This window comes from Sarcophilus harrisii, chromosome 1 (genome assembly GCF_902635505.1).
Source record: "Sarcophilus harrisii chromosome 1, mSarHar1.11, whole genome shotgun sequence".
In the NCBI taxonomy this organism is placed as follows: domain Eukaryota; kingdom Metazoa; phylum Chordata; class Mammalia; order Dasyuromorphia; family Dasyuridae; genus Sarcophilus; species Sarcophilus harrisii.
This window is the reverse complement of record NC_045426.1, coordinates 467,876,638-467,895,699: the sequence shown is the minus strand read 5'-3', so window position 1 is coordinate 467,895,699 and position 19,062 is coordinate 467,876,638. Positions and strand designations below refer to the sequence as shown.

The following is a 19,062-nucleotide window of genomic DNA, read 5'->3' as shown; positions in this document are numbered from 1 at the left end:
TGGAGAAGCATTAAGTGTACCTGCCATCATCCAGAAATCCAGTGCATCCAGAAATATGGGGGCACAATAGAACCTCTGAACTGCATGAAATATCTGGATTATATTGTTTAATGAATGTGGCTTCCTTTTTTGGTACCTTTGTCCATGTTCCCCAAATCTATAATGATGTTCTTGTCCTCTGTTTCCTGGACCACTTCTTTCAAGATGCTTTTCCAGGTTCCTCCAGTTACTAATACTTCCCTTAAGGTTATTATTATTTATATCCAGTATTTACTTATTTGTGAATGTCTCTTCTCATTTCCTCCCACCCAAAGCTCTTTGAGGGCCAGAATTATCTCACTTTTGTGTTTTCTAAACACTTGTTAATTGATTAAGGAGATAAAGTAATTGGTCCAGGATCACAGAGTTTGAACTTGGAGTCTTCTGATTCTGGTTCTTTTTCTAGTACACAGTGTTGATGGCCTGAGAATGAATTAATAAATTTATTTACATAGATTTTATTTATGAGTTTTATTTTATGAGTTAACCTAGGATAGACTTATTTTTAAAATTTTTATTTATTTATTTTTGTGAGGTAATTGGGGTTAAGTGACTTGCTTAGGGTCACATAGCTAATAAGTGTTATGTGTCTGAGGTTGGATTTGAACTCGGGCCCGCCTCACTCTGGGGCTGGTACTCTATCCCTTGCACCACCTAGTTGCTCCAACTTTTTAAAAAATTTAATATTTATTTATTTTTGCCAATTATAAGTTGACAATTTTTCTCCCTGACCTCTAAATTGATTGACTTTTTCAGAATTATAAATTGTCCTTCTTTGAAGATTTTAAAGAACTATGCATACCATTTGTAATATTTTACAAAAAGGCCCTGAACCTAGATTCACTTAAACAGTCAACTTTTACTAGTTATAGTGATCATATAATCATATATAAAATAATGTAACTTTTGAATAGGTTATTTAATTTAATGGCATTTTTATTTTATATGTGGCTTAAAGAAGTTAAGTGACTTGCTTGATGTCACATATATAGTGTTCTCACTCATTTCCATTTCTGCCTGAAATGACCCTTGTCTTTTTCTTTTTTCTTGATTGTATTGTACCTCATGTTTCAAACCTCATCATTCTTCAAGACATAATTCAAGTCCTAACATCCCCTTAAAGCCTTTTCTGACATTGTAGCTTGATGATCATTTATGGCACAGGAGAAAGAGCATTGTCTTTAGAGCCTAGGGAACTGAGTTTAAATCTTACCTCTAATACTTATTACTTCTGTGACCTGAGGGCAAATAATTTCATGTTCAAGGGGACAAGCATCAAGTAAAATAAGGGAACCATGTCCTATCCTTTTTTTTTTTTTTTTTTTTGCATCTTCCCTTATTTCTCTCCTCCCCCAAGCTGGACATATGCTAAGTAAGGAGTTCATTGGTTAATCTCTTAGTTGAAAAAAAAAAGTATCTTGTACTTCCTTTTCATCCTGGAATCCATCTGCTCCATTGTTCTCTCTTTATTCAGTGGTGAGATTTGGACAAATTTTAGAATTTCAAAAGATACAGAAATTCATGTTTGAGACATTTTTCATTATTTTCATTTTTCTTTCCACTCCTATGCCTTCCATCCTTCTCCATCATAGTTGCTGGAAATTGCAACTTTTTCCTTATTGATTTGGTTCTTGCACATTTAGCAGGTATTGATTCTTCCTCTTGAACTCTTTGGCTTTATCTCTAATGGAAGAGAAACCATAATAGACTTCTTTCATTTCATTCTCATAAGGACTTGTGTACCATTTATGCTGAGGAAATAAATTGGCATTTCTCAGCTCTCTGGTTTGTGTTTATGGGTTAACTACAGGAGCAAGTAGAGACCATCATTTGTTGCCAAATTCTTTTTATGATATTCTTTATCCACCAAATCATTATCTACTTAGATAATTTTATACTACTAATAGTCTTCACAAATTTTGATCAGGATTTGACAAAAAATTAGAAAATTAGTTTTAATTTAAAAAAAAAGACATAGGGGAATAACAACTAAAACCAGAAGTAGTTGTCTTGTTGGAATGATCAAGGTAAATTATAGACCAAATTTTTAGTGGACGGAATTTGTGTCCTAATGGGAAAAAACTAATAAATTAATGAAAATACCGATTTCTGAGTTTTATTTTTCATACTTTGGTTTATCACTATTACTGCAAAATTTGATCCATCCTTTAATATTTGTTACCTCAGTTTCTCATGGGAAATGTTAAAGAAACATGGTAAAAATAAATGAGAGAGTAGTAAAATGCCATATGTTTCTCAGCAGAGATATTATATAACTTTCAAATGTTTTTTATGATCTGTTAGTCTATATAACTTATTATTACTGTGGTAAATGCTTCCCCACAAGCTCAATAGAATTGAACCAATGGTTAAAATGTTCAAAACTAAAGATATAAACTCAAAAATTGTAAAAATATATACATTATACATGTACTAAAATATGTTAGAAAAGAGAATCCCAGAATTTCAAGATGAAGACAGCTTGAGAGAAGAGAGGTAGCTATCTATTTGTGATTAGGATGATGTGGAATTCTAGTTGACAGAACATCATGATCAATAAGACTCTATAGTTATTCTTAAATAACTTTGGCTTTATTAGAGAGACACCATTTGAAGAAGTAATTGTAATACAAGGTAGAATGTGAGAAATGCATAATATGAATATTTAAAGGTCAAAAGGATCACTATTGGAAAGAGGAATCAGGGAAGACTTAAAGGGAAGAGATACCAGTTGGGCATCTAGGTGGTACAGTGGATAAAGCACTGAACTTAGAATCAAGAAGACTTATCTTTTTGAGTTCAAATTCGGCCTCTGACATTTAGTAGCTGTGTGATGCTTGGCAAATCATAACCCTGTTTGCATCAGTTTTCACATCTGTAAAATGCACTGGAGAAGGAAAAGGCAAACCAATTCCATATCTCAACCAAGAAAACCCCAAATGAGGTCATGAAGAGTTAGACATGACTGAAATGATTGAAAAGCACAATAGCATTTGACCTGGGACTTGAAAGATAGATGATAACAAGGTGATGTCAAAGGTACAGAGAAAGAAAGATGAAGAATTTAGAACTGATAAGTCGTCCAGTTTATATGGTAACGTAGGGTGTATGAAGAGTAGTGTGAGATGAAACTGGGAAAGTACATTGGTGATAGACCACTTGACAAAAGAGTTTATTAAAGTACTAGATTTAAAGCAAGGAAGATCTGATATTGTTGTTGAGTTTTTTTTTTCCAGTTATGTTTGATTCTTTGTGACCCCGTGTGGGATTTTTTGGGCAGACATCCTAGAATAGAGTTCCTTCTTTAACTTCTTTTACAGATGGGGAACTGAGGCAAACAGCATTAAGTGATTTGATCAGGATCAGATAGCTTGAGGTGCTTGAATTTAGTGACCTCTAAGGTTATTTTTCTGTTTAGAATTACCAAATCATAATTTTGTGACAACTAGATGGATAATTTGATAATTGTTTAGTACTTGAAAATTTTGAGCATGAGAGTGATGATCATTAAGAAAATGAATCTATAAGTGATGTGTAGGTAGAGAACAAAGTTGGGAGACAATTTCAATATTCCAGGAAAGAAGAAATAAAATTCTGTGTTATGATGGTGACAGTGGGATTGGTAAGGAGAAGATGTGCAAGGGACTTAACAGGACTTGGTGATTAATTTAATATCATGTATGAGGTAGTTAGTGGTATAGTGGATAGAGTGCTGAATTTGGAATCAAAAGCTGAATTTGAATTCTGCCTCAGACCTTAGACAAGTTATTCGACCTCTCAACTAAAAAGATTGTTGTGAAGATCAAATGAAAAAAATTTATTAAACACTTGGCAAAACTTAAAACACTATATAAATATTTACGATGCTGGAAAGTCAAAAGTGACTCCAAGATTTTTAGTTTGCTTAATTGCAGAATGTTGGTGTCATTGATTGATGTAGAGAAATTGGGAAGAAAAGTAGCCATGGAGCTTAAGATGATGGTACATATGAGTTATAGACTGAAAATCTGGGTTGAGATGCTAAGTAGATGGTAGAAAATATAGATTTGGGGTTCAAGAGACAATATGGAACTAAAGCAAGAACATGGGCGTCACATTGTAATTATCATTGAAAATATGAAAGTAAATGTACCTATGTATGTATACATCATTGTCAAAGAAATTATAATGAGAGTGAGAACAGAATGACTGTAATGATGTGATAGAAACGGAGAGAAGCCTATGGAAGAAGACATAAGTAAGAGACTGCTATGTTACAGAAGCCACTTGGGAAGAACATATCAAGGAAATGATTATTTATTAAGGTCTACAAAGGAGGAAGTTCTAATTTACCTTGGCATTTGTGAACATATAACATTCATTATCAAAAAGTTTAATATCTAATCAGAATTTTTCCTTCTAAAATTTAAGCCTATTTCCAGAAGATATAACTGACATTTATATAGTATTGTATTGTATTTTTATTTTTTTTAAAGAAAATGTAATAGTATTTTATTTTTTTCAAATACATGCAAAGATAGTTTTCAACATTCACCTTCACAAAATCTTGTATTCCAATTTTTCTTCCTCTCCTTCTCCCTGCTCTCTTCCCAAGACAGCAAGCAATCCAAAATAGGTTAAAAATATGCATTTCTTCTAAACATATTGCCATATTTGTCATGCTGCACAAGAAAAAATCATATCAAATTTATATAGTATTTTAAAGTTTCTCATTTGATTTTAGTAACAAACTTATGAAGCAGGGCTGAGAGATATTACATTTTTACAGATGAAACAACTGAGCCTCAGAGACATCTTTTCCCTGTGTTAAGAACTGGGATCCATATCTTTCTGGCTCCAAATTCTCTACCTGGTCAGGTAGATGGTACAGTAAATAGAGTATGTGATTTGTAGTCAGGGAGAAATCCAACCTCTAATGCTTATTAGCTTTGTGAAACTGTTGTCAGTCACTTTACCTCTGTGTGCAGTTTCCTCATCTGTAAAATAGGAATAATAATAGCATTTACCTTCCAGAGTTGTTGTGAGAATCAAATGAGTTTATAATTGTAAAGTGCTTAACACAGGGCCTGCTACATAATAAATGCTACATAAAATGTGAGCTATCATCATCATCATCATCATCATCATCATCATCAATTTAACATTTTGTTCTAGACTTTCTTAATTTGATATGACACACCAGATCCCATTTGTATTTCTAAGATGCTAACAGGTCATTTTTATCTGACTCATATTTCTGTAGATGGTAATTGGAAGGTTTCAATAATTACCAGTGAATTGCCATGTGCAGGAACCAGCTCACAGATCTATATTGTATTATATGGACAGCACAGAAGCTCAGCACCTATCTATCTTTATGGAATAGGTGGGAATGTATTTCAAGAAGGTCGAGAAGATATCTTCACTGTAAGTAATAAACCTGGGTAAAACTCAGTGAATGAACTAGTACAGTGGAATGATTGGAACTGTGTCCTCTAGGTGCTCAAATAAAAACAGTGCATAATGACATTTTTTCTCAAATAGTTAACAAAAAATAGTAAAAGGACACAATATGGTAAGAGATGACAACTGGAAAGGGCTGCTTAATTGATCACATTTACACCCTTTCTTAATGAAGAGCCACCATCAAGGTCTGATTAATATTCTTTTTCAAGAACTGTCATGTTTAGGGCAGTCATAGTCAAGGGGTAAATCAGTTATAGTTGTCAAGCATTATTTAAGTGTGCTCTATTTTAGGCATTATACTATGTGCTGCAGATAGAAAGAAAAGTAAAGATCAATGTTCCTGCTCTCAAGGTGCTTATATTCTAATGTGGGTGAAAACATACAGACAACTGTGGATAAATCAATATGTAGGATAAATTGAAGAATACCCCAAGCAAATTTTCAAGTAAAGGCTAATAGATTATGCATACTTAGAGATTAGGATCTTTGGGGTGACAAAGAAAAAATAAATACAGAAACCTCTTGTTATTCAGACATATCAGTCTTGTCCGACACTTCATGACCTCATTTGGGGTTTTCTTGACAAAGATATTGGAGTACTGTGCCATTTCTTTCTTCAACACAGAAATCATAGATGCAATCCTATTCCACAAATGCTTATTATGAGCAAGGTACTATGTTGCATGTCAAGAATATAAAACCAGTACATTTTTCTGTAAATGGGAGTGAGGGGTGGAGAAGGATATGAACACAAAGATTTATATAAATATTATTTGAGGGATTATAGTATTTAATAATTAAAGGGCTCAGTATCAGGACAAGATCTGTTGATTGTAATACATAAGCTTAATCTTGAAGGAAGCCAGAGATTCTGAGAGAAATTGAAGGAATGCTTTCCAGTAATGGGGAAAAAAGCTTATACAAAGCCAATGGAAGTTGGAGATGGAATGCCAGGTTCAGCAAACAGGCTAAGTTTTACTGGAATGAAGCAAGAATAGAGGAATAAAGTGAAACAGCCCTATAAAATATGCTTTTCAGATAGTGAAGGGCTTCAAATTCCATTTTAAATACCCAGCCAACTTAATGTATTAGACAGGGGCTGAGGAAAATCAATCGCAGATTAGAACTGAGCAGAGCCAGAGAAATAGATTGCTGCTATCCATACTTGCAAACTGCTTTTATCACACTCAGGATCATCATCCTTTAGTTATGGATTGAGTGAGGAGTGTTTTGGATGGATTCTGGAGGACAACTAAAAATCAGGGAAAGATAATGAATGATCATGGGAGAAGGACATTGCTACAAGCAAAGAAATCCCAGGCAGGATTGTTGCATGGACCAGGGAAAGAGCTTTAAGTCCTAGATTCTAGCATAATGATGAGGAAAAGGCAAAATCAACACCATTTGAAAACACCAAGGTGGGGGCAAGAGTAAGAATAGTGGCAGGATGTCAAATCCAAGATCATCATCCAGTGACTCTGAAGTCATAGACAGGAGCAGCTAGGGTTGGAGCTAGTGTCCAAAACTAAGGTCAGCATATCCGCAACCCAGAATCATATAATTGTAGCAACAAAATGCTTAAATGAAGTCTGAGCAAGCTCCAGCTTCTCCTTACTCCTACAGGAGACTGTGAATAATCATGGCTTAAAGGATACTCTAAGAACAACTTTGAGTGACTAAATCATTTTGACTATTATGAATAAACAAATTAAAAATAAAGGACATGTGAAGAAAGATACTATCTGTAACTAGAGAAAGAAATGATTAATATAAGAATAATTTATATCTATACATGTATACTTATTTGTGTCCAATAGAAGTTATTTCAAGGGTAGGGCAGAGTCAGGGAGAAGGAAGAGAAAAAAAGGAAAAAAAAATATTTGACAACTTTATTATATTTTAAAGAAACAGCAAATTGTATATAATAGATTTGCAGTTTATGTATGCATTCATCTTTTTAAAAAATAAGCTATATTATGGAAATGGTTGTTTCTTCCCATAAATTAGAATTATATATTTTTTAAAAGTTTACCAAAAAAAAGACCAAGGGAACTATGACAGTCCTGGCACCAGGGAGGAGAACGCTTCGAGACCCCAGATCTGGCCACATTGGACCATATTCTCTCCTCTACCTGATTCTATTTGTCAAGTACCACTAACCTTTTTCTACTCAGACAATCTACTTACTTATACAGTCCTGAGAGAGGAGGCAGCATCATCATAGAAGCATTCTGATCATTCCTCTTGATTGAACCTATTGATTATGATTTTTCCATACGGCATCAAGACTAATTGTGATTATTTCTTTTCTATGGTTCATTGCTCCAGTGAAAATTATGGTATAAAAAAGATCTATAATGATCCTGCCACTGTACGTATCAGACATAGCCTTAGAAAGTAAGGTAGTAAGTACATGAGTTGTTTTCCCATGACTTTTTTGAATTGATCACCAAGTCTATTCTTTGGTATTCTCTGACAGCTGAAGACTGGAGATATTGGAGAGCTCTATAAGATACGCATTGGCCACAGTAATTCTGGTCTTTCTCCTGCCTGGCATTGTAAAGAGGTAAGAACACACAATTTTTGACCATCCTGTTATGATAGCAAAAATTGTTTTTCTTTTCTTTTAGTGAGAGACTACATTGTCTCAGATCAGTTTTTCTTATTAATTGTTAAAAAAAAAACTGCCCTGAAGAAGCTATACTACACATTCATGATCAAAACTAGCATTGTAATAATTATTGTTCAGTCCTTCAGTTGTATCTGATTCTTTGTGACCCCATGTACCCTACTGTCCATAGAATTCTCTTGGCAAAGATATTAGAGTGGTTTGCCATTTCCTTCTCCACTGGATTAAGGAAACAGAGGTAAAATGACCAAGAGGTTCAGTGACCAAGGTTACAGAACTAGTAAATCTCAGGTCAGATTAGAACTCAGGTGTTCCTGACTCTTGGCTCAGTGCCATGTTTATTGAACCACCGAGTTGCCTGTATGTAACAATAGCTACCATTTTTAACTTTTCTATTTTTTTTTTTACATCTTAAAGTTTTCAAAGCACTTTACTCATATTATTTCATTGGATCCTCACCCTATGATGCAGGCGCTATTGTTATTCTCATTTTACAAAAGACAAAACTGAGATTGAAATGAAGACTTTACTTGTCCAGCTAAATAGTAATTTGAGGTGGGATTTGAACTTCAGATTTTGTTAATATGCCAAGTCCAGCCTTCTATCCAATATACCATCTTGCTGCTTCATTGATATTCATGTCATCTTGGGGGAAAAATATTTCTTAGTGGTGTGAATTTTTGTTGTTGTTGAGATTTGTGACTTCATTTGTATGTGATCTCTTCCAGTTGAGGGATGCTTTCCAATGATGTAAATCAGGAATTTGATTATAACTTTAAATCTTAGCATTATCTGATAGCACTAAGAAATCAAGTGAATTTCTCCAATCACATAACTACTATGTGTCCAAAAGAATGCAAGTTCTGGCAAGTTCTAACATAGCTTCAAATGTGGCCCTAATTATATTATGAGTTTTTTCTGGAGACCAGCCCTGATAAATACAAAGATATCTGTCATCAGTAGGATGACCACTTGATGATGAATTCTTTGATCATGGCAACACTTGAAAGAAAAACATAAAATGACTCTCATCCTGTATTTTCTCCTTCCTCTTTTACAGAAATGGTAACACAGTAGGAGAATAGGGGTAGATGATATTAATAATTTCACCTATAAATGCTAATTTAACCATATCTACTCAAAATGTATAATTCTTATCCACTGAATAAGTAGAGGAATTGGATCATATCAATGTGACATTCTTGTTATAAATGAAGCCAGAAGACAAAAGGACAATTTAGCTAAATAGAAAGGTGATTTATACGTTCTCTTTAGAAGTACAAAGAAAAGAACAGGAACATTGATTTTACTGCATATTCCAAGGCAACAGAAATATAATGTCATGGTGCTCTTGGTAATATCATATTGTACTTTTTGTTACTAATTATTCAAAAAGATTTCCATAGTGGAAGATTATGTATCAACCTCTCTCATAGAAAATTATCAGATAGAGAAGTTCTACAAATAACTTTATTAGAGAGAGCCTCCAGATTAAATCAATATGTACTTTGCCAATCAGTGATTTAAATGCCTAGGTGGGCAAAAAAGAAAGTGACAGAATTGTTAGAAAATGTGACTCAGACATTCCTCAACTGACAAATAATCAAAGGATATGAATAGAGCCAAGCAATATTAAAATTTGCTAAATCACCAATAATAAGAGAAATGCAAATTAAAACTGCTTTAAGGTTGTGTCTCATACCCAACAACTTAGCAAAGGTGACAAAGAAAATAACAAATGTTATGTTGTATGTGGTAAACAGGTACATTCATTTATTATTAGGGAATTGTGGATTGATTCAACTACTCGGGAAAGCAATTAGGAACTATGCTCATTTGACCCAGTGATATTATTCTGAGATTTATGTCCCAAAGAGATCACAGAAAGATGAAAAGAATCCATATATTCAAAAAATTATAATAGCTTTTTTGTGGTGGCAAAAAATTAAAAAGAGAGAAAATATCCATCAATTGGGAAATGACTGGACAAGATATCATATGTGAAAGAATACTATTATGTTTAAGAAATTATGAAGAGGATAGTTTCAGAGACACCTGGGAAGACCTTTATGAACTGAGGAAAAGTAAAATGAGTAGGACCAGTAGAACGGTTTATATGATAATAATAATATTAAGACAATAAACTTTGAATGACTTTGGAACTCTGATCAACATAATGACCAACCACAATTCCAAAGAACTTATGAAGGAACATGCTGCCCATCTCCTGACAGGGAAGTGATAGAGTAAAACTGAACGTTGAGACAAGCACCAAAAAGAAATATGAATCAGAATTAAAAAATGATAGAGGTCAAAGATTTGTAGATTTCCCAAATGCTTCATACCTATATATCATATTTTTTTTTCCAAGAGAGCTTGTAGGTACTAGACATGGGAAACACCAGAAATATAGAAAATACACATATAAACAACACAGTTCACTATATCTGAGTAACAGGATTTGAATGATTATCAGTTAGAATGATTTTTTAGTTAGATCTCTGTGTACAGACATCAACATGATAGAGAAACACAAGAACCAATAACAAAAAAATAATAAATTAGGAAGAATAAATTTAGAACAATATGACTTAAAATTTAAAAATATGTAACTTTCACTTGACCTATTTAGATAAGTTATTGATGATTTCTGAAAAATGAAAAATGGATAAAATAAAATATATTGACATTCTATTTTATCATTTCCTGAAAATATTTAATGAAGGCAGCAATTGCCACAATGAGGCCAAAAGAACCTAGAACTACCCTTAAGTGGAGATATGGTAGCCAAGGACAATGACAATTTAGACTACAAATTTGTATGTTAAAAAAACTGGAGGATTTTAATATGGTGGATTATAGAAAGTCTTCTTACAAAACTTTGTGGTGTTTTGGAGGGGGAAAAAAAAGCACAACACAAGTTTATAGAAAGCTTGCCAGTAGGCCCCATCAAACCATATCATCAAGTGAGTGCTAAAGGATTTTACAAATGAGGAAATTGATCCTCAGAAAGATTGACTCACCTAGGATCCAAATTTAAGTGTCATTTTATTGGATCCAAGAAAAGTCAAACTAAGAACAATGGTCAAAAGTTGTAAAGAGGCAAATTTAGACTTGAAAGCCAGAAAATTTCCCTAACAGGCAGAGCTGTCCATTAGTAGAATAAGCTGATACTGCAAATATTTCAGAGTATAATATTATAATAGCATGTCAATTTTTTTTTCATAAATCATACCTCATACATTGACTTATTGCTGATTTTTGTTCATCCAGTCAGTTTTTAAAAAATGTTTCTCTGTCATGAAGGTTTTTATTTCATGTAATATGATGTCCAAAAAAAAAGTGGAGTGCTCCCACTACTTTAAAGTTTCATTTTCCCCCCTCATCAAAATTATTATTTGATTTATTTAGTTCTTATTCTTTTTTCAAATCAAATCAGTAATATTTGTTAAAAAATTATAGAGTGCCAAACACTGTGGCAAACAATGGGGATACAAAGAAAGGCAAAAATAGTCCCTGTTCCAAAGGAGTTCACAATCTAAAAATGGAAAGAGGGGAACAGCAGGGAAAACAACATGCAAACAACCATATATAAACCAGATATATGCAAGATTAATTAAAGGTAATCTCAAAGGGAAAGCATTAACATTGAAGAAGGTGGGATTTTAGCTGAGATTGATTGAAGTTGAAAAAGCTACAAAGGCAGAGTTGAGGGGGAAGAGAATTCCAGGCACTTAGAACAGTCAATGAAATAATACAGAATTGGTATATGGAGGATAAAAAGAGATGAAAAAATGGAAAAGCTGTACCAACATACTTTTAACAAACTATTTTCTCCATCATTGTTCTCAAAGATGATCATAACATTGGGAGGTGACACCATGATATGCAAATGAACTGGAATTGAATGAGGGTGGACGGTCCAAAATTCCCAGTCTTACTTATTCCTCCAGAACCCATTAGGTCCAATGGCTAGATATAAATCAGGATGACTGAAGATGGCCCTGGATTCAATGGAAGGCCTTTAATTTTTTTAAGTAAGGCATTTAACAGGTCTCAGTTTGATTTTCAGTGATAGATGAAACAACATATTTGGACAATAACATCAGAACCCTTAATGTGCTTCATGAGTAATTAGAAGTGACACTAAAGAAAATCATAAAACCAACTAGGCCAGAACAATAGCATAGAGAAGATCCATGGTAGATGCAAACCATTTTTAAGGACATTGAAGGTTTTTAACAGAGAAACCAAGTAATTTGAAAAAAAATCATGGATATGGTTATTACTGGAAATTCATAGTTAGAAAAATATCAGTAAAGAATAATATGCCTATTTTCCCATTTCTACAAAATCTTTATGAGAATAATCTATATATGTGTCATAAACATTATTGATAAATGTATGAAAAAATAAGCAGGATTTTGCAAGTGTACTGGACATTGGTTCAGTGCAGAGTTCAAATAAAGGGAAAAATTCAATGTGGTTAGTAAGGTTCTACAAATATTCTTTTTTTTTTTTTTTTTTTTTTTTTAATGCAGATGGCACTGTCCTGATTTCACAAAGCCATGGAACACTGTAGTATCCTCTAAGTGAAATCTATGATCACTTAAAGGATTTTGGATTAATTATACATGAGAAAAAAATCTAATGCATGAAAAATGATTTATCCAGATCATGATATATTGTAGTATGAACAGGCAGCTCAGTGGATAAAGCACTGAGTCTACAATTCAGGAAATGCCGAGTTCAAATTTGTCCTCATATTAGCTGCATGACCCTAGTCATATCACTTAACCTTGTCCTGACTTACCTGTAAAATGAGGGTAGTAATAGCAACTGCCTACTGGGGTTATTGTGATGATATAATGAGATAATATTTTTAAAGCACTTTTCAAACACTAAAGTCCTATAAAAAAGCTCACTGTTTATTATTATTATGCTGAAGCAAGAGTTTTCTCCCTTCCACTTCCTTTTTCAATTTAAAAATTTTCAGGTTATAAGAATTTATTACTTTATTTCTGTCCAAGAGTCCATTATTCTTATATCTTAAGATACGGTTCAGAAATCCTAATCTCATCCTTAGACTTCCTAAATCTCTTTTTGTTTTCTGAAGTCCCTAATTGACTGTCTCTAAAAGTTGAGAATACCACCTGTACCTCTAAGTTATTAACTTTTTTCCAAAGAGGTCATAATCCCTAGCAGAGCCTTCTGGGTTCATTCTGCCTGAATTATGTGTTCCCTTATGAATCACTAGGAGTAGCCAGCCATTGTAGGCTGGTCTACTAAGTCTCAGAGCTCTCTCTTAGTTTTCTATTGATAAAGATATTTAAAAATTGCAGCTCTTAATTAAACAGTAAACTTAATAACAGGAATGTGAAATAATTTGAGGAATTTATGACAGAAACATCTTCAAAGATGTTCTGCCTTTACTTGCAACCTACAATTTATCTTAATTGATAATACCATGTTTACTTGTAAAGTAAAAAACCCTCTGTATTAAGTTTTCTTTTTTAGGAGAAAGATCTTTTAAATGTTAGATTTGGTTTTCCTCTGTGTCTTTCCACCTCAATCTCTCCTTGTTTCAGTTTCTTTGTTTCTGCCCCTTTTTCCCCTTTCCCCATTTCTCTTCTCTTTTCTTTCCTCTACTTTCCCTCTTTCCCTTTCCTTCTTTTCACCCTCTTCTTCCTTTTCTTGTCATACAATTGTAAGGAAAATTGCCCCATTACAAAGAGGAAGTTATTTCTCCTTTCTGAGCCTCAATTTCCCCATCTGTAAAATGGGGATAACTATGATAGTATTAAAAGGCTATTGTTAGACTCAAATAAGATTAAGATAAAGAGAATGCTTTGCAATCTTTAAAGGGTAGAATTTTTTTTTTCCTTCTTAATACTGTCTGTACATGAGGAAAGCACAGATTTATTTTCTTATTGACAAATGACCAACCTTTAGAGAGAGAAAATATCAACTTATTAGTTGTCTATTCTTCCTCTTAAAATTTATAACTAGATAACGTCTCTTCTGAAGGCACCTGTGAGGCATGTCTTGGAGCACAAGTAGGACATTATTCCTGAGAAGTTCTAACTTCTCACTCCATGGGAAGAATCTCAAAACTTGCTTATATTGTTGTCCAATTATATCTTTTTGTGACCCCATTTTTTGGGGGGAGAGCAAAGATACTGGAGTGGTTTGCCATTTCCTTTTCTAGTGCATTTTTACAGATGAAGAAATAGAGGTTAATAGGATTAAATAACTTGCCCATAGTTATCACCTAGCTATCTCCATATCTAGCTTAGTGCCAAGTATTTCAGGGATCTCATTCCACCCCCCCCCCTTTTTTTGTCACATTTTTTCTGATCTCTAGCCTCCTTACAAAATTCCCTTTCTTTCTTCAGATCCTTTTTCTTATGAATTCTGGCAGAAAGGAGTACTTTTCATTATTTCAATAGAAGACAATGGGTTCTTCGATTTTCAGATTGTTCACAATTAAAAATCTGCCTTATTTTTGTGATTTTCATTAAATGAATATCACCAGTGCCACAGATTCTGCTACCTCTTGACCCTGTTTTTACCTCTTTTATGTTGGGTGTATTATTTTCACATTTTGAGAGATAAATTATGTTGTAAAGTGAAAAAAAAATCTAAAATGCAAAATAACCTGCTATGCAAATCCTTGGTAATTTGCCTGGCAAATGTTTTATTTCTGTGTGGTGTCATAGTATGTGAGAAAATTAATGAAAAATTCATAGGAGACAAGAACAGATTGTTTATTCCATTAGCAGAAAGAATATATAGCAGTTAATAAAATCATCATCTTAGACTAAAGTCTGAAGAAGCCTGAAGCAGGATGAAAAGCTTATCTAACTTTATGAAGAGAGAGGATAAAGCTATTAGAGCTCAAAATGAAGAATTACTTCCTAGATTTTCACATCATATTGATACTTTTTTATACTGTGTAAGATTTAGAAATGTGATGTCAATTTAATACATGAATATCTATAGTAATAATAACTTGTCTTTCTGCTCTCACAGTAGGACAAAGCAATTTTTTTCCAAAGTTATAATTAGTCTTCTTGCTAACCCCATGAGATTGATAGGGGGCAACTATTACCATATCCATTATGAAGATGGGATGCTGAGACATAGGTTAAGCAATTTGCCCAGGGTTACATAATGTTTCAGAGCAAGAATTTATAACTTTATTTTTTTAAACTGAATATTCATTTTGTCTTTATTTGCTATTTTGGAAATGATTCTCCAATGTGGTTGTCCCTTCTTGTCTTGAAGTCAACATCATTGTCATTATCCTCATCATATATTTATTAAGCTCATTTTATGGCTAATGTCTTAAGGGCAATACAAACATTACAACAATTAATTCCCATTCTCATAGAGTTCACAAGCTAGGAGATGGACAGATATGATAATAGCTCATCTTCCAGGTCTTTTTCCCTCTGGAAACCCAAATCCTGGCATCTGCCTTGACACTACAACCTTAAGATTTGTGAGCAATATTATATTGCTGCTGTATCTTACAATGTGAATTATCTCCCCCTTTTAAATAGAAGTTCCTTGAGGTCAGGAACTGACTTGCTTTTAGATTTACGTTGCTAGAATTTAAGAAATGAAGTGTTTTGTATGAGGAACAACAGTGTCCCTGGTTTGTGAAGTAAGGAATAAGAAGATGGTAATGGTAGAGAAGAGAATGGCAGAGTATTAATATTGGTTCTTAAGTTAGAGAATCATTCTTCTCATGCATATTACCTGTGTGACCTTGGACAAAATATTTAACATCCCTAGATCTCAGTATTCTTCATTTGTAAAACAAAAGATACACTAGATAACTTCTAAAATTCCTTCTGACTCTAGTTGTATGAGTCTGTATTGTAGAGATGAGGAAGTATTCTCCAGGTACGGAGGACTAGACAATATGTAATGCTTTAGATGTAAATTGGCATATTTTACTTAAGATAGCGCCTTTGTGAAGCTAAAAGGATTGCCATTCTAGTTGGCATGGATGTGCAAAAAAGGTACATTATTCATTTCTTTAAATGGTGAAATCCCTGATGTGTTAAATATAATTAAAGATTTCAATGCATTTTGGGGAGGGGCAGTTTATCAAATACTGTCATTTTATTATATTACATCTCCTCCATGCATCATATTGTTGCCATTCCAGATAAAATTGCAGAACCTTTTCTCAGGGGAAAAGTTTCATATCCCTGTTTGCCGCTGGTTGGCTCAAGATCGAGAGGATGGAGAAATCTGTCGGGAATTGCCTGTTTTTCAAAAAGGCCAGCCAATCCTTCCAGGTAAGGGAAGATAAAACTTTAAACAGAACTGGCAATGCTTAACTGCCAAAGCCAAGTGACTTCTTACCTGTTCTTGCTAACAATTGTTATGTCTTCCAGTCTTTAAAAACACTGACTCACATGCTAGAATATTTGATTCTTAGGGAGCAGCATTGTATGAAGATGATGAAGGGGAGCTCAAAGGCCCTTGAATAAAAATCTGTGCTTGGTTTTTAGAGGGTATTGAAAAAGCTTCATGAAAGTTGCTCTTATCAGAACCACATGCAATACCATCCCTAAGAAACAGGAAGAGAGAGAAAGAAAAAAATGAGAGAAAAGAGAAAGAGAAAGAGAGAAAGATGAGAGGCATATATAGAGATGAATATAGACTAGAGAGAAAAATAGAGACAAAGACAGAGAAGGGAGAGGGGGGGATGGGGAAGAGAGACAGACCAACATAGAGAGATAGAAAAGGGGGAAAAAGAGATTGAGATAGATAGAGAAGCAGGGAGAGAGAGAGAGAAAAAGAGCAAGAGCAAGAAGGAGACAGATAAAAGAGACAGAAAGAGAGTCTGAGAAAAAGAGTAAGAGAAAAACAGACACAGAAAGAGATGAATGAAAGGGGTGATACAGAGAAATTTTATCTCATAAAAGTTTGTAGTGAAATCTTTAATACCAATAAAGATTTGAAGGTTCCACTAGACAATGCCTTTTTTATAATAATAACTGATATTTGCAAAATGCTTTAAAAATTGCAAAGCACTCTACATGCCTTAATTTAATTTGAGCCTAACAGTAGTCTTTTAAGGTAAATATGTGGTTTACATTACTCTCATTTTACAGAAGGAGAAGCTAAGGACCAGAAAGGAAAAATAATTTCCTTGTGTTCACAACATCTAGGAAGTATTAGATGTGAAATTCAAACCCAAACCCATTGCTTTCTTTACTACACCTTGCTTTTCTCATTCAGAGATATACTTTGCCACTCTGCATCCCTATATACTGCCATAGCTATGTTTAATCAATAATACACATACGGACTTAATGACTTTGACTTAAACCACTTTGACATTATTTGCTTCTTTTTATTGCTCTCCATTTTGGGAAAGAGAGAAAAGAGATGTGGAAAGCTGTCAAAATTGGAGCTTTGGGAGATGATGATATTGGTGATGATACAGATCTAATCCCTTCCCCCTCCCCACCATTTCAAGCTTCATCCTATTAAAAATTGGATTTTCCAATCTTCCAAAGAAATACATAAAAGAGAATTATAAGTAGGGCCTAAAAGGAATATCATGATGACATTTAGTTTTATTTCAGGCAAAACTGTGCTCCTAATTGTTTTCATTCACTTTATTACCAGTAAGTGGGAAAGATGGCCAGGGAAGAAATTTGTTATATGGAGTTAGGAATCTTTTCTTACTCATTTCATTATATGGTTATAAGGACAATTGAATCCTTTTTCTTGCCCTTAGACATTGCCTAAGCTACTGAAATTAAGATTCAGTTGAAGAGTTTTGAATAATCTTGTTTGCCAAGAGGAAAAGTACAGAAATCACGCTTGGATTACCCTTTTCAATGCTTAGATGCCTCAGCAAGAAAGAAATTATACTTGATTCTCTTTCCCAGGTCATTCTGTTTGCAATAGCCATAATAGCAATATATCTGCATGTTCCCTCCCTTTTCTTTAGTGTGAAATATATACTTCAAGTGTATATACTAAAAATAAACCCCCATTTTTTGTATTCTTAAATATGGAAACTGTTTAATACTTGTCTCCATTTGTTAGATTTATTGTTGAACATACCCCTAGTTTTTCTAGGTTGCTTGATGTTCCAATTTTATTCACAAGTATTTAGCTAAAATTGCTGCCATCTATATGATAATTTTTTTTGGGGGGTCAACTAGGCCAGAAAATATTAAATGTTTATCTGCTCTCCTGGTGTTTGAAATGTATGCTTCAAGATGGTTTTACAAAAAAAGTATGGCTCACATTGTGAGCAAAGACATATATGTTTCTGTTTTTCTCAGATGGAATGCCATTTTTGTTTGTTTGTTGATTTTTGTGAGGCAATTAGAATTGAGTGACTTGCTCCACATTCGCACAGCTAGTAAGTGTTAAGTATCTGAGGACATATTTGAACTCAGGTCCTCCTGACCTTAGGACTTGTATTCTGTCCACTTAACCATCTAACTTCCCCCTAGAGTGCCATTTTAATGAAATAACTATCATCTATTTCAATTTACAAGGTGCATATGTGACTATATTAAGGAAGATTCTAAATTTAGTTTATTTTTCTTATCTATTTATTTTCTAAATTCTCACGTTGAAAGTAAAAGAATTGTCATTCTGACTATGGTCATAAGGGTGATCCACAATTACTATTTATGGCACATTCAAGCAACACCATCTATTTGGGAAAAGAGTAAATGGGAAATAAGACACAGTTTTGTGATAGGTTGTTCATACTTTAGGGCAGACTAAGCATATTGGCAGGTCTGAAAAGTGAAAGTAATCTCTCTTCTAACAATTAGTACATGCTAAGTGCTTTGATACCTCTATGTAATATGTGCTACAAAGTACCTGGGATCTTAGATTTACACAGATTTTTTTTTTTAAAGAAAAATATTTTGCCTTGTAATTACTCCAAATGGAGC

General features: G+C 33.6%; 1 protein-coding gene across 1 annotated transcript in view; it reads left to right on the top strand.

The window, feature by feature from the left end:
• Nucleotides 1-19,062, top strand: part of RP1 (RP1 axonemal microtubule associated) — a 582,455-nt gene that overhangs the window by 30,326 nt on the left and 533,067 nt on the right. Inside the window, exons 4-6 of the mRNA XM_031946393.1 lie at nt 5,282-5,445; nt 7,964-8,050; nt 16,293-16,425. Of these exons, the coding sequence (XP_031802253.1) occupies nt 5,282-5,445; nt 7,964-8,050; nt 16,293-16,425 (384 nt within the window). The remainder of the gene's footprint in view (nt 1-5,281; nt 5,446-7,963; nt 8,051-16,292; nt 16,426-19,062) is intronic.